General features: G+C 46.8%; 1 protein-coding gene across 6 annotated transcripts; it reads left to right on the top strand.

Moving 5' to 3' along the window:
- The first annotated feature begins 300 nt into the window (after window positions 1-300).
- Window positions 301-11733, top strand: esrp1 (epithelial splicing regulatory protein 1). 6 transcript variants are annotated; one of them, XM_030371251.1, is made up of 16 exons: window positions 301-662; window positions 888-1025; window positions 1376-1492; window positions 1877-1988; window positions 2525-2650; window positions 2834-2888; window positions 2989-3096; window positions 3205-3337; window positions 3512-3554; window positions 4324-4643; window positions 5680-5904; window positions 6307-6559; window positions 7597-7777; window positions 8146-8299; window positions 9221-9313; window positions 9925-11733. In XM_030371251.1, exons 1-16 carry the CDS (start codon window positions 531-533, stop codon window positions 10057-10059), a joined length of 2325 nt encoding a protein of 774 aa, XP_030227111.1. In that variant the 5' UTR covers window positions 301-530; the 3' UTR covers window positions 10060-11733. The 6 variants fall into 6 exon arrangements, with proteins under 6 accessions (XP_030227111.1, XP_030227115.1, XP_030227112.1 ...); XM_030371255.1 differs by having other exon boundaries at window positions 9221-9354; XM_030371252.1 differs by having other exon boundaries at window positions 2986-3096; window positions 6307-6547.
- The last annotated feature ends 1040 nt before the right edge of the window (window positions 11734-12773 follow it).

Raw genomic sequence — 12773 nt, 5'->3', positions numbered from 1 at the left:
AACTCAATCGAGGAACTCAAGACTTAATAGAGGAAACCAGCCTAGTTTCATTTACACTTTAAACTACGTTTAGACCGACACATTATCCAGTTTTTGATACTTTTTATACGAATTAATGTATTAATTTAGTTTATTACATTAACTACATGTATGGTATAGGATCTAGCGGATTGGCAGGTTATTGTGTCACATAAGTGATGTGATGATTGTCTATCTGCCACGTCCTTATTTGAAAACCACCTGAACCAGGGAGGGCAGGTATATGGTCACGTGACTCCACAGGTAGGCACACTACAAAAACGGAACCACAGCCATTTCTCCACTATGGTGACTGCCGGACGTTTTGCATATATTTCCCACTCTAAACCTGGAGCTATTTACCTCGCCTAAATGCTTTGGCGTGAAGGTGTACGAGCCTAGTTTAGACGATTGCCACCGCTAGTTTCTTTCTAGTTCACTTTTGAGGGAGTTCTCTAGTAAGAGATTGTATTATTAGGTACGCTTTATTTCTTTTTTTTTTCTTTTTGGAAATGACGGCACAGGTAGACTACCTGGCGGTGTTGTTCGCGAACACATCTGGCGCCAGCGGAGATCTGCTGGGATCGGACGAAAAGGAGCTCGGTCAACTAGTGTGGCAGCTGGTGGACTTAAAGAACAAAACGGTAGATATTTTTTTTAAAAAAGAGATATTCTTCTTTTAAAGTTATATAGGCCTATAATGTCGAATACAATTAATTGCATTGGGGGCAGTAAACATAGGGGGTTATGATGATGTAAGGAGCTGTTAAACATTTGACATAAGGCTTGTGATATGTGTAAGCTGACATCGTTTGAGGTGTAGGCTATGTACAGCAGTTGCCTGACATGTTTGTGTCTCCTCAAACCAGTTGGGCAGGGTGAATGAGCTCCTGATCAAGCAGGAGCTCTGCGACCTGACAGAAAAACAAGAGGAGGCGGAGGAAGATAATGGATCCCTCACTGATTCTGTCTCAACTGCCGCAAACCTGGAGAGTGCATTAAATCAGGTATATAATCTACTGGAGTACAAGCAATCAAATCATCCTTTACACTAATGTTTATAAGCGTACATGATGTGATGTGTTACAATTGTTTAAGCACATCATAACACAAACAGTGGGTTAATAGGCACTGTAATGGAATGGTAGGGAACCACACTTTCTGGGAAGTGGGTGGTTGTTGCTGAATAAGTATAATAATGCTCCTAATACAGACTGAATAACAGTTCTAATGTACCAAATGGATGCTGCTTCCTGAAACCAAATCAACAATGGTACAGAAACCAACACATCCTGCACCATGATGTGTATGCTTTAGTGTGCCCAATACAAATACTTTTCCTATTCTCCCTTTACAGTTTCACCTAACACTAACCAATGAGGTGAACAGCATAGGGGCAGGCACCTCGGTGTGTTTGTGTACTGACGGACAGCTCCACATTCGGCAAGTCATTCACCCCCAGGCAGCAGGCAAGGTGAGTGCGTGGGGAGGGTGGATACACCTGGCAAGAGGCAGGGAGAGACCTACATAACCTGCTCCAATCAGCCCGCTGCTCCCAAGCGACTCTGCCAGTGCATTGTCGAGCCAGAGAGCTATTAACATAACTGAATTCTTGAGAGTGTACATAATACATCGACACGCACGGAGCTGACCCCTCAACCTGTTGGACGGCGTGGGATGTGGAACAATGCGCATCACATTTGAACTCTATGCTGTTCAAGCTTAAGTACACAGCCTAATGATGCCAATAAAGATGAAAGTCACTTTCCTGAAGCCGTGTCACCCAGCTGCTGCATTGTGGCCTGTTCACACGCCACACACACTGTTTGAAATGGACCTTCTCTCCCCGTGTCTATAGAACCTCCTGGTGCCAGAGTGTTTCTTCTCATTCTTTGACCTGCGGAAGGAGTTCAGAAAGCACTTCCCTGCGTCTGACCTCAAGGCCGTAGATGTGCACTTCATGGCTGAATGTATCCTCACCCCCCTGGCTGCCGTCAGCCCCCTCCCTCAGGAGGCTGGGTGCTCGCATGGTCTGCTGTATTTGTTTGTTTGTTTTTGTTGGGATTTCTTTAGTGCCTGTTTGCCCCCAGCATGGTAGTGAGGGAGACATATGGCGCACCATGCAGAAAATGCACAAATTAAAGGTTCACAAGTCATGGGGTGTTGGCTACAAGACTCAAGGTTTTGAAATGCAAATAGAGAAACAATGGCAGCACTGGGCTAAGCGTATAGTGAAAGAGTGTGTGTTTAGCCAACAGGGCTGACCCCCACACACCCTTTAGTACGGAACTACTGACGTCTCCCTCCCTATCCCTCTCTCTCTCTGGCTCCGTTTCTATTTCTCTCCTGAACACCCCTTTTCTCTCTCCTGGTTGGTCTTCCATGCCCTAAAATACTCTATTATTTGTATTTTTTTTTTATATCTATTTAAAACCGTTCAGAACATGCTTTTATGGGCTGGTGCTGTGTGTCCTCCTGTGGTCTCCTTGACTTCTATCAATCCCAGCTCTAAACTTACCTGTGGATGAACTGACGGTGTTGGACTCGTCGGAGGTGCTACCCCGAGAAGCGGCTGTGCAGAACGTGAAGGCCATGGCCAGCATCGCCCTGGCCCTGCTCCCTGAACCCCTCTGTGAGTGGCTTTACTACACAAGGCTTTAGGTTACCACAATAGGACATTAACATACTTGGTATTTGCTCTTATCAAATTGTGACTAACTGCAAAATATATATACATATTTATATTAGAAATAATTTATTATTAAGAATAATACCAATAATTACCAATACCGATAAAACATTTTCTCCATTACAGCACACACATTTCTGTACCCAGAGAGAGTCAACGAGAAATTTGAAACGGGCACATGGTAAGCAGAACTTCTTTGTCAGTACAGTAAAAACCTATACACAATTGCTCCAAGTCCTCGTGTAGCATGCTCATTGGCCCTATGTTGTTGTGCGCAGCAGTAAGATGGAGAAGGTGTGCGATAACTCTGTGATCAGAGCCAGAGGCCTGCCCTGGCAGTCCTCAGACCAGGACATCGCTCGCTTCTTCAGAGGACTCAACATTGCCAAGTACGTTTCTTAACTATTTACTTCTGTTGCTTTTCTTAATGTCTTAATGTGTTCACAGCGTGTTATTTACAAAGTATTTGTAACGGAATATGTGGTCTTGTACTACAGAGGTGGTGCGGCGTTGTGCCTTAACGCTCAGGGAAGGAGGAACGGAGAAGCTCTGGTGCGCTTCATCAATGAAGAGCACAGAGATCTGGCTCTGCAGAGACACAAGCACCACATGGGGAACCGCTACATTGAGGTAAATCCTCTTAATCTAGCTCACTGGGGCTACCGTCCAGTACTTCATCAGCATTGCTCCTCGCACTTGGGAACAATTCAGCCCCTTCCATATCAATGTCACACCCCATGATACCTTGTTGGTATTGGCAAAGCAATGCACCGGCTGAAGTGTTTTTTTACTATTTACTTTCAGGTTTACAAGGCAACAGGAGAGGACTTCCTGAAGATAGCAGGAGGTGAGTGAACCACGTAGCAAATTTACTTGAGAAACATTTCTGGGAATGTTAAGTTCTCGGCAGAACCGCGTACAGAGATAACTTTAAAAACTTGGATAGAATATTTTTATTGAATGAAAAGCTTACTTACTAAAGTGACTGTCTCATTGTCATGCAAAACCAATCCCTTGATTTGGGAGATATGTCATTGTGTTAGCTACTTCAGAAACAATAGGGAGCCTCTCATCACTGTTACCACAACAAGTCAGGGCCATCCCCTTACGCCTGCTATGTATGTTCATGTATTTATTATGAAGGGTACCCCATTCTCCTAGCGCCACACCGATTGTATCAACCAGCAGATGTGGGCTCAGAATTACTCTCATGATTTAAACATTATAAAAGAAAGATTGTCTCTGTAACAAAAATGTAATCCCCTTATTGTCACCAATCGTTTTAAGGGGTTGTACAATGATAAGGGTTAATCCTTGATTCAATTCAGAATAAAGCTTAGAATACCGTCCTTGACTTGGGGAAGCATCACTAATGCTAATGAACAGCTATCAAGGATGATCCGAGTGGGAGATGTTCGACCGGTATCGATGAGGCCCTCTCCTCCCCCCTTAACCAAAGCTCTGCCTCTCTCTGGTTGGCTCGACCGGTATCGATGAGGCCCTCTCCTCCCCCCTTAACCAAAGCTCTGCCTCTCTCTGGTTGGCTCGACCGGTATCGATGAGGCCCTCTCCTCCCCCCTTAACCAAAGCTCTGCCTCTCTCTGGTTGGGCGTCAGGTACCTCCAACGAGGTGGCCCTGTTCCTGTCCCGAGAGGACCAGGTCATCGTTAGGATGCGGGGGCTCCCCTTCACCGCCACGCAGGAGCAGGTGCTGGCCTTCTTCGGCCAGGGGGAGGGGCCCACCGAGGTGTGTGACGTCAGCGGGGGCGGCGACGGCATTCTGTTTGTGCGCTACCCAGACGGGCGCCCCACCGGGGACGCCTTCGTCCTGTTCTCCTGCGAGGAGCACGCTCAGAGCGCCCTGAAGAAGCACAAGGAGATCCTGGGGAAGAGATACATCGAGCTGTTCAAGAGCACGGCCGCGGAGGTGCAGCAGGTGGGTAGAGGCATGAGGGTCCGTCAGTAGTCAATGCATCTAGGAGTGAAGGGCAGCGGGGGGAGGGAGGAGCGGGGGGGCGTTGTAGGAAGCACTGGTTTGGAGTTCAGAGGTGGATATAGATTCTGCTGCTTAGGCTGTTACATCAGAACACCAACTTGGCAGACTTAAGCTGTTAACCAGGTGAACCGCGGAAAAGGTTTGTCCCCTCTGCAACGAGGGAGTCAGAAGAGGCACCCGCTGTGGTTTCAAATCTGGAAGCATACCTTGTAACTAGGAATCAAACCAATCGATCACCAGCCAGATGGCTCTTTACCATAATTGGCCATAATAGAAGAACCAAATTGTTTTAGTATTTAAGCTAGATCACCTTTTACGAGAAACACAAAATCACTTGAAATTGACCATAAAAGATAATTAAACTACAGAATGAAATAATTACTAGTAGACATATGTTAAGAATTTGGTGGTTCTGGAGTTGCTCAGGCTGAAGTCAAAAGAGGGTTTAAGGGTGGGGTGTACATATCTTAAACACACAATACTGGATAATGAGTTAAACAACTCATGATCACCTGCGCATTGAAAGGGACATTGTCTAGCTTGTTCTTCCTTGTTTGTGTGAAGCAACCATTTCATATCCATATCTATCCAGAGTCTTAATAGACCCTATGCTGTAAATGAATGATTAAACCAGTTGCGTAAAATTTCCAAACAATCCCACACACTTAAACTTTAAATGATTACAAGTATGTCATGAATTTTCCTTCTCCGTAATGCGTGTGTAATGTGAATTCCGGCAGAGAGTTTAGTTGAGGGGCGGACAAGACTCCTGACAGATGAAAGTGTGTAAAACAAACAGTGTCAGTGGGCTGATGAGCCGGTTAGGGGACGCTGCCGGTGGAGTATTGTTTGCTTGTTTGCTCTGGGCCGTGTGTTAGCCGAGCAGTGCGTAACTGTATCTTTGTTTGTATGGTCTTTTAGGTGTGTTCGCCGAGCACTGTGTAACTGTATCTTTTGTGTGTGTGTGGGCTTGCAGGTGTTGAACCGGTACTCCTCAGCCCCCCTCATCTCTGTGGCCCCTGCTCCCCTGGTGTCCATGCTGCCCACCGTTTCTCTCCTGCCCTCTCCTGGCGGTGTGCGAGACTGCCTGAGACTACGAGGGCTGCCCTACACCGCCACCATTGAGGACATCCTCACCTTCCTGGGCGAGTTCACCAGAGACATCAGGCCCCACGGAGTGCACATGGTGCTGAACCAACAGGTACGGGCCGGTCCACGTCCAAAGGGAGGCAGTCTAACTTGCTGGCGTCTCTCCTGATGCTATCGGATTATTTGACCAGAGATGACCCGTATGCATATTGGGTTTTTATGAATATTGTTAATATGATAATAAATAATATTGTCCCGTCCACTGAAACACAAGTTCAATATACGACTGTGCATATGAAGCGCTTGCAATCCCCCACTCCCATCCAATCCACTTGGCTTTCTCCTCCAGCACAGCCGGCCCCATCATTTGAATATCTTTTACATATGGGGCCGTGGTGGACGGCATCAGAGTGAGGGCCTACAGCCCCTAGCAGCTCCACGCCTCGGCCCCGCCCTAGCCCCGTTCACACCAGTTGCTAACCTGTCACTGGCCTTCCCTCCCCCCTCCTCCCAGGGCCGCCCGTCAGGGGACTGCTTCATCCAGATCTCCTCCCCAGAGAGGGCCTTCATGGCCTCCCAGCGGCTGCACAAGCAGATGATGTCGGGGCCCCGGGGGGTCAACTGCCGCTACGTGGAGGTGTTCCCCTGCAGCGCCGAGGAGATGGGCCTGGTGCTGATGGGGGGCACACTGTCGCACACACCCACACACACACACAGCCGGAGCAGGAGTGGGACAGGGCTCAGCCCGCCGCCATGTAAGTCCAGACGTAAGTGCCGCTGGGAGCTGGGTGTGCTTCGGGACTGCCAGGGGTAGGTGGGCTCCTGCCATGGGGGCAGAGAGGTGGGGTTAGAGGTTCAATTCTGCCTCCTCTCTTCTCTGGGCTCTTTCCAATCTAGGACTCTGATGATGGGGGGCTTCTGGTCTGAGCCCAGGGGTAGGAGTAGTGTGTGTCTGTGTCCATCAAATCTTGTGTGTTCTTACATTTGTGTGTGTTTGTGTGGTTCTATTGCAACATTTCTGTATGATTCTCAAAGATTTTTAGATGTTTGCATGACTTTTAATGAACTGGTTGCTCTGCACTTTAAATTTTCAAATTTAATTTCCACATTTGTTCATTTTGATCTAAGAGCGAGTTTATTTTGATGGCACGGGTAGCAGCACTTCTTTACCCGTACCTACTGGAGTGGTTTAATTTGATCTTCACATGCCGCAAGCCCTACTACACTATAATACAACCATTACAACACTAGAGGACTGAGAGGTGTGGGTTTTGGTTATTCGTGCGTCCAGTTTTTTGTGTGTGTGTGTGTGTGTGTGTGTGTGTGTGTGTGTGTGTGTGTGTGTGTGTGTGTGTGTGTGTGTGTGTGTGTGTGTGTGTGTGTGTGTGTGTGTGTGTGTGTGTGTGTGTGTGTGTGTGTGTGTGTGTGTGCGTGCGTGGACCTTTGGTAGGGGAGCTGTGCGCTGGGTGTGTAGAAATTCTTTCACTCTCTCCTCTCTGACCTAAATGTGTACTTGTGCATTTCCATAGCAACAACAAGCTTTTGATCACATGACAATAAAGAGTAGTCCCTAGCCGGGGCTTAGCAGGAAACATGACTTGAAATGCAGAGGTTCACATGCATGGAGACGAGAGATTCATGTGAGGTCACTGACAACAGGATATAACTCCATTACAACATACTACAGAGAAGGACATCAGGGTCCTAGTACTAGTCCTCTTATAATCCCACCTGTCTGTCCTCTTGGCCCTTATAGACTGTCTCATAACCCCTAGTCCCTGTCCCTCCTCTGCCCCTCCCCCAGGTCTGTCTCCTCCCACCTACTCCTTCGCCGGCGCCCCCCCGGTCATGTCTGCGGAGGCCGCCGCTGCCCTCTACCCTCCCATTGGCCAGATGATGCTCGCCCCCCGCACAATGGCCCCCGGGCACCCTTACTACCCTGCGTCCACTCAGGTGTACATGAACTACGCAGCATACTATCCCAGGTAAGCACCCCGCCCACGGCCAGAGCCTCCCTGTTTTACGGCCCACCGCCAAAGAGTGATTTGTGTTGTTGCTCAATGTGTGTGGTCGGCCAAGGAAAGATACTTGGACAAGGTTAGTTGATAACTAAACAATGGGTTATCATCAGCCAGCTTGGTCAGTATCACTCCTCCCCCTTTAGTCCTTGGTAGGGCTACTACAGAAGTAATGTAACAGGTGCTACTCTCATTGCATTCATTTTTGAATTATTTCTTAAAACAATTCACCAAGATACCAAATCCTATATCATGTGTATCATATGACCTTTATCATTTTCCTGTTGCACTGCTGAATGAGTCCCTGGTCCCCACACCCTTGTTTGTTTTTCTAGTCCTCCTGGTTCTCCCAACACTCTGGGCTACTATCCCTCCCCCTCACACCTCCCCACCCCCCCTCACCTGCCCTCCCCCGGGGGCCTGGTGCGCATGCCTGGCCTGACCTTTAACGGCGTCAAAGATCTCATCAGTGCCGTGCAAGGATACCAGGTACTATGTGTGGGTGGGTGGGTGTGTGTGTGTGTGTGTGTGTGTGTGTGTGTGTGTGTGTGTGTGTGTGTGTGTGTGTGTGTGTGTGTGTGTGTGTGTGTGTGTGTGTGTGTGTGTGTGTGTGTGTGTGTGTGTGTGTGTGTGTGTGTGTGTGTGTGTGTGTGAGAGAACTGCTCTTCAACTCTTGTCTACATTGCCTCTGGCATTCCCACATGCCTTTTCAGTAGGATGCCTTTCCAAATGCTGTATTCAAATCTCCTTCCATTGTGGGTGTGTGTCCTCACACATCCACCGTGTTTGCCCAGAGGCTATCAAACAAGTTTATCTGCTCTGCGGCCCCACCCCTCCTCTCATACATACTGCTGCCTGCTTAGACTTGACTTGCCTGAAGTCCTACTCAGAGTTGAGGAAGAGGAAAAATAAATCCCTGGTGGAGAACAGATATCATTTGTACCTGGACAGGGTCCCCGGGACTTGGATACAGTTTTGGGCGCGACAGAAGAGAATGTCCTGTCACCAGCATACCCATACTGGAGCAACTGGGCCTTCTGGAAGATTCACGTGTGTGTGTGTGTGTGTGTGTGTGTGTGTGTGTGTGTGTGTGTGTGTGTGTGTGTGTGTGTGTGTGTGTGTGTGTGTGTGTGTGTGTGTGTGTGTGTGTGTGTGTGTGTGTGTGTGTGTGCATCCATGCGCGGCGCGTGTGCAAGTGTGTGTGAGTGTAAATTAGAAAAAGAATGTAACATAATGTCCCATTTTGGAGAGTGAGAACTAAATGGGTTTAGCTGAGCCTTCACGGTTACAAAAGTGTGAAGCTTTAAAGCGTGGTTAGGAGTAGAACTGGTTCATCACCGCATCCCTAGTGTCGCTCTAACCCTGAGCTCCTGTCTCCTGTGCCTCCTCCCCCTCCCCTCTACCCCACAGTACGCCTCAGACGATGGACTCGCGATGCACGCTCACGGCCTCATGCACACCCATGACCCCGCCAGGACTTTGCTTACGCAGTCCAAAGAATGGGTGTGTATTTAACGTGTCAGAGACACTGAGACAGGTTGCAGGTAAGGATGTGTGTGTGTGTGTGTGTGTGTGTGTGTGTGTGTGTGTGTGTGTGTGTGTGTGTGTGTGTGTGTGTGTGTGTGTGTGTGTGTGTGTGTGTGTGTGTGTGTGTGTGTGTGTGTGTGTGTGTGTGTGTTTAGATGTGTTAGGAAAGTTCCCACTAACTGCTAACTACCTCAGCAATGTCATGTCTAAACAATGAGACTGGTTAGAGGAAACGTTGTCCGAGCTGTCAAAGAGCCCTCTCTCTGTAATCTACTATCTAACTCTTGTCTAGAGGGAGAGTTCAGTTATATTGGAGATGATTGCACGTGTCCTCAGGTCTACAAGGTAGTGGCTGGGCTTCTCCTGCTCCATGACCTTAAAGGTGTTCGATGGTGGGGATTGAGGGTTGGTGTAGATGTATGTAGGTTGTCTAAGTTGGGGGGGGGAATAAGAAGTTTATTCTGTGTATGGGACTGTAGATGAAGAGGATGGGTACACTTGTAGTCCTGCTGCTCACAGTAATATGTAGTAGTTACTAAACCATACCCTTCTGAGCCTCTCTTTAACCCCTCTGTTTCCTCATCTAGAGTCTCCTGGAGGCGGTACCCCACCTGAGCAGCAGTCTGATTGGTCAGTCCGGCGTAGGGGACCTCTCTCTCATGCCCCTTCCGCCTCTGATGACCAACGCGGGGGGGCAGTACTTGGACCTGGCCCTGCTGTAGGGTCACACACACACACTTCCACGGGCGCATACACACTTATCGGAATATCATGCTGTACGTGGAAGACCTGTGCATCGCTAGCTTTTATAATAGAGCCTTTTTTGTTTTGTTTTTTTATTTATGTTTAAAAATAGAAATTAATGTATTTTATACCAAATCACCATGAACTCAAAATATCGTCTTTCTTTGTTTCACATTGCACAACATGTATTTTTAGAAGCCTTATCGAGATATAACTTGTTGAATAAAATATAATCACTAAGATATATTTAAAGGTGTAGTGTGTAGAGTTTCGTAGCGTCTAGCGGAATGGACTTGGCAGAAATGGAATATGTATGCGAGTACGTTTAAACTTGTGTAATCACATGGAAATGAACATCCTTCTTTTTTGTTACCTCAAAAAGGCACATTTATATCAAAGGGAGTAATTGTTTATCATCATCACTCTCTTACCTGTAGGTTGCGACCTATGCATGCAGACATTTTTACAGACTAAATAACAAAATACAAATTATAAATCGATCAAGGAAGCTCATAACTTGCCGCTTAGTTACTCGATGCTGTCGTAGACGGTATCATTTTGGAGGTTCCTTCTTACAGGCCATTACAGGCCACTGTAACTTCTCCTAGGTCGTTTGAAAGGGAGTGGAGGGGCCAGTATTCAGTTAGTTCTTATCTGCAAACTCAGCGCTAGAAGCCACAAAATCCTACACACTCCGCCGTGAATATCTTGTTCTCAATATAAGTATAGAAAAGTTACATAGTAGCAAATTAAGATTTTCCTCCTGTGCTTTTTTGTGAACCAAAGTGTGCATGAGTGTGAGAGAAAAGTATTATGTGTGGCTGCTTTAATGGATTTTAATAACCTGTTTGTATCATGCCTTTTTCATTTTTTTTTATATACATTTGATATAATACCTTAAAGATTGTATCGGAAACGTTAGTGCATGAAGAAGTTAGTAGTACTACTATGAGATTGTTTACATATGGCCAACTACAAATGCACTGCTTATACTTATCATGAACACACAAACAATATCTTCCCACTCCAACACCATCTCCTAGTTTTTTATGTGTGTATTCAAACGGGGAGTTACTTCCCCATTGCATGATGTCTCTTGCCTTTGTGTTTTTGGAACACACCTCAACCCATGCCTATCCCAGTTGCTGGAAATCCAGCAATGGGCTTGAACGCTTCCTTTCGGCTTGTTTCTCCACATCTCTGGTTACTGGATGAACCTCCACGGGTGTGTCTAGTAAACGCTATCACACACCTTCACTCTGCTCCTAGAAGACGCCAAAGATGCAGTTCGTTCCTTAAAGCCTTCCCCTTGCCGCATTTTTCATTTTTTCAACAAGAAAACGGTACAGGTTCTGCCAGTCAAACCACCTCCCTACAAACCACGGGCCAATTAGGAGGTGGCTCACAAGAGAGCTGATAAGTAGAGGAACTAAACAACGCTGTTGACATTCCTGTTGTGAATTTGAGTCTGCGTTTGGCCCCCAGGGGAAGGCCCCTGTATGTATGGGGCCACTATTGCTGTTCTCCTGCCCTGGGAGAACCATGATGTCATTGTGAAGCGTTGTGTCCATGCCCTACTCATCAGCATCCAGCTCAGGATTACAGCCGGCGACAGTGCTTAAATGAAAAATAAACGTTACATGTGAAGTTAAGTCTGTCCTCCATCTGTTTGATTGGTAAGTTTCACAGCAGCCCCCCTTTTCATGATACGTAGCAAAGGAGTAAACAAGGACTATTTTTTAAATATATTCCTCATGCAGCATGATTCTTACCTCTAGTTTACACACACACACACACAGCATGGCAAAGGGTCTGCCTCTCTCCCAGTCAAATTATGGGACATGACATGCCGGGGAAAGTTAGGCATGGAGAGTACTTCAAGGGGTGTTGAAAGAGAGTGAGAGAGAACGAGGGAGTACACAACGATGTCGGACCCTCAGGGCTGAGGTGGCATTGTGTAATTCAACACTGGCCACCCCACCCTTCTTGATCCTATTTAAACGCACCCACTCGCTCCACCGCAACAACACCTCCACCCGCCGGGCTGCTGCTGACTAAAGAGACTTAATGAGAAAATGTTGAATGCATTGTGAAAGCCATTTTCTGTTAATTACATTTTAAACAAGCTTGTGCCATTTTTGTAAATACAAATTGTGAGGTAATGACTACTTTGTTTTCCCAATTTAAAAGCCAAGAAGTGAACATATATGATGACATGAACATAGTTCATTGCATAATCTATTGCATATTTTGAATAATTAATTGTATATTTGTAGAATATAAAATATGTATGGAATCGATTTCAACTTTCCATTCAAAAGAAACCTGTTTTGTGACTTTAAAAGCAAGCACAGTCGTGTGAAAGACTTGCACGCCTGTTAGTTTATTCATCTTTAAATTTGAGGCACACATTCACTTGTATGATTTACAGACACCATCTATCTTACTATATAGGTGGACCATTGCTCCACCTGCACTGACCCTTAAAGAAGACTGGCACGTGGAGCCCCCATTTGTGGGCGGCTGATGGGTCTGAGGGCTGTCCCCGGCTGACTCATGGTAGATGGGTTTGTAACAAAGAGTCAGATAGACAGATGTTCTTTGGAACAACATTCCCTCACAGGTTGGACCACACACACACACACACACACACACACACACACACACACACACACACACACACACACTGGGT

Source organism: Gadus morhua, chromosome 11, assembly GCF_902167405.1.
Source record: "Gadus morhua chromosome 11, gadMor3.0, whole genome shotgun sequence".
Classification (NCBI taxonomy): Eukaryota; Metazoa; Chordata; class Actinopteri; order Gadiformes; family Gadidae; genus Gadus; species Gadus morhua.
Note: the sequence above shows the minus strand (reverse complement) of the source record. Positions and strands in the feature narration are given on the sequence as shown.

Coding starts and splice junctions, on each gene's coding strand:
- esrp1 (XM_030371250.1), top strand. CDS start 531: ATGACGGCACAGGTAGACTACCTGGCGGTGTTGTTCGCGAACACATCT. Junction 2,889..2,985: donor AAATTTGAAACGGGCACATG/GTAAGCAGAACT, acceptor TGTTGTGCGCAG/CAGTAAGATGGAGAAGGTGT. Junction 3,338..3,511: donor TGGGGAACCGCTACATTGAG/GTAAATCCTCTT, acceptor ATTTACTTTCAG/GTTTACAAGGCAACAGGAGA.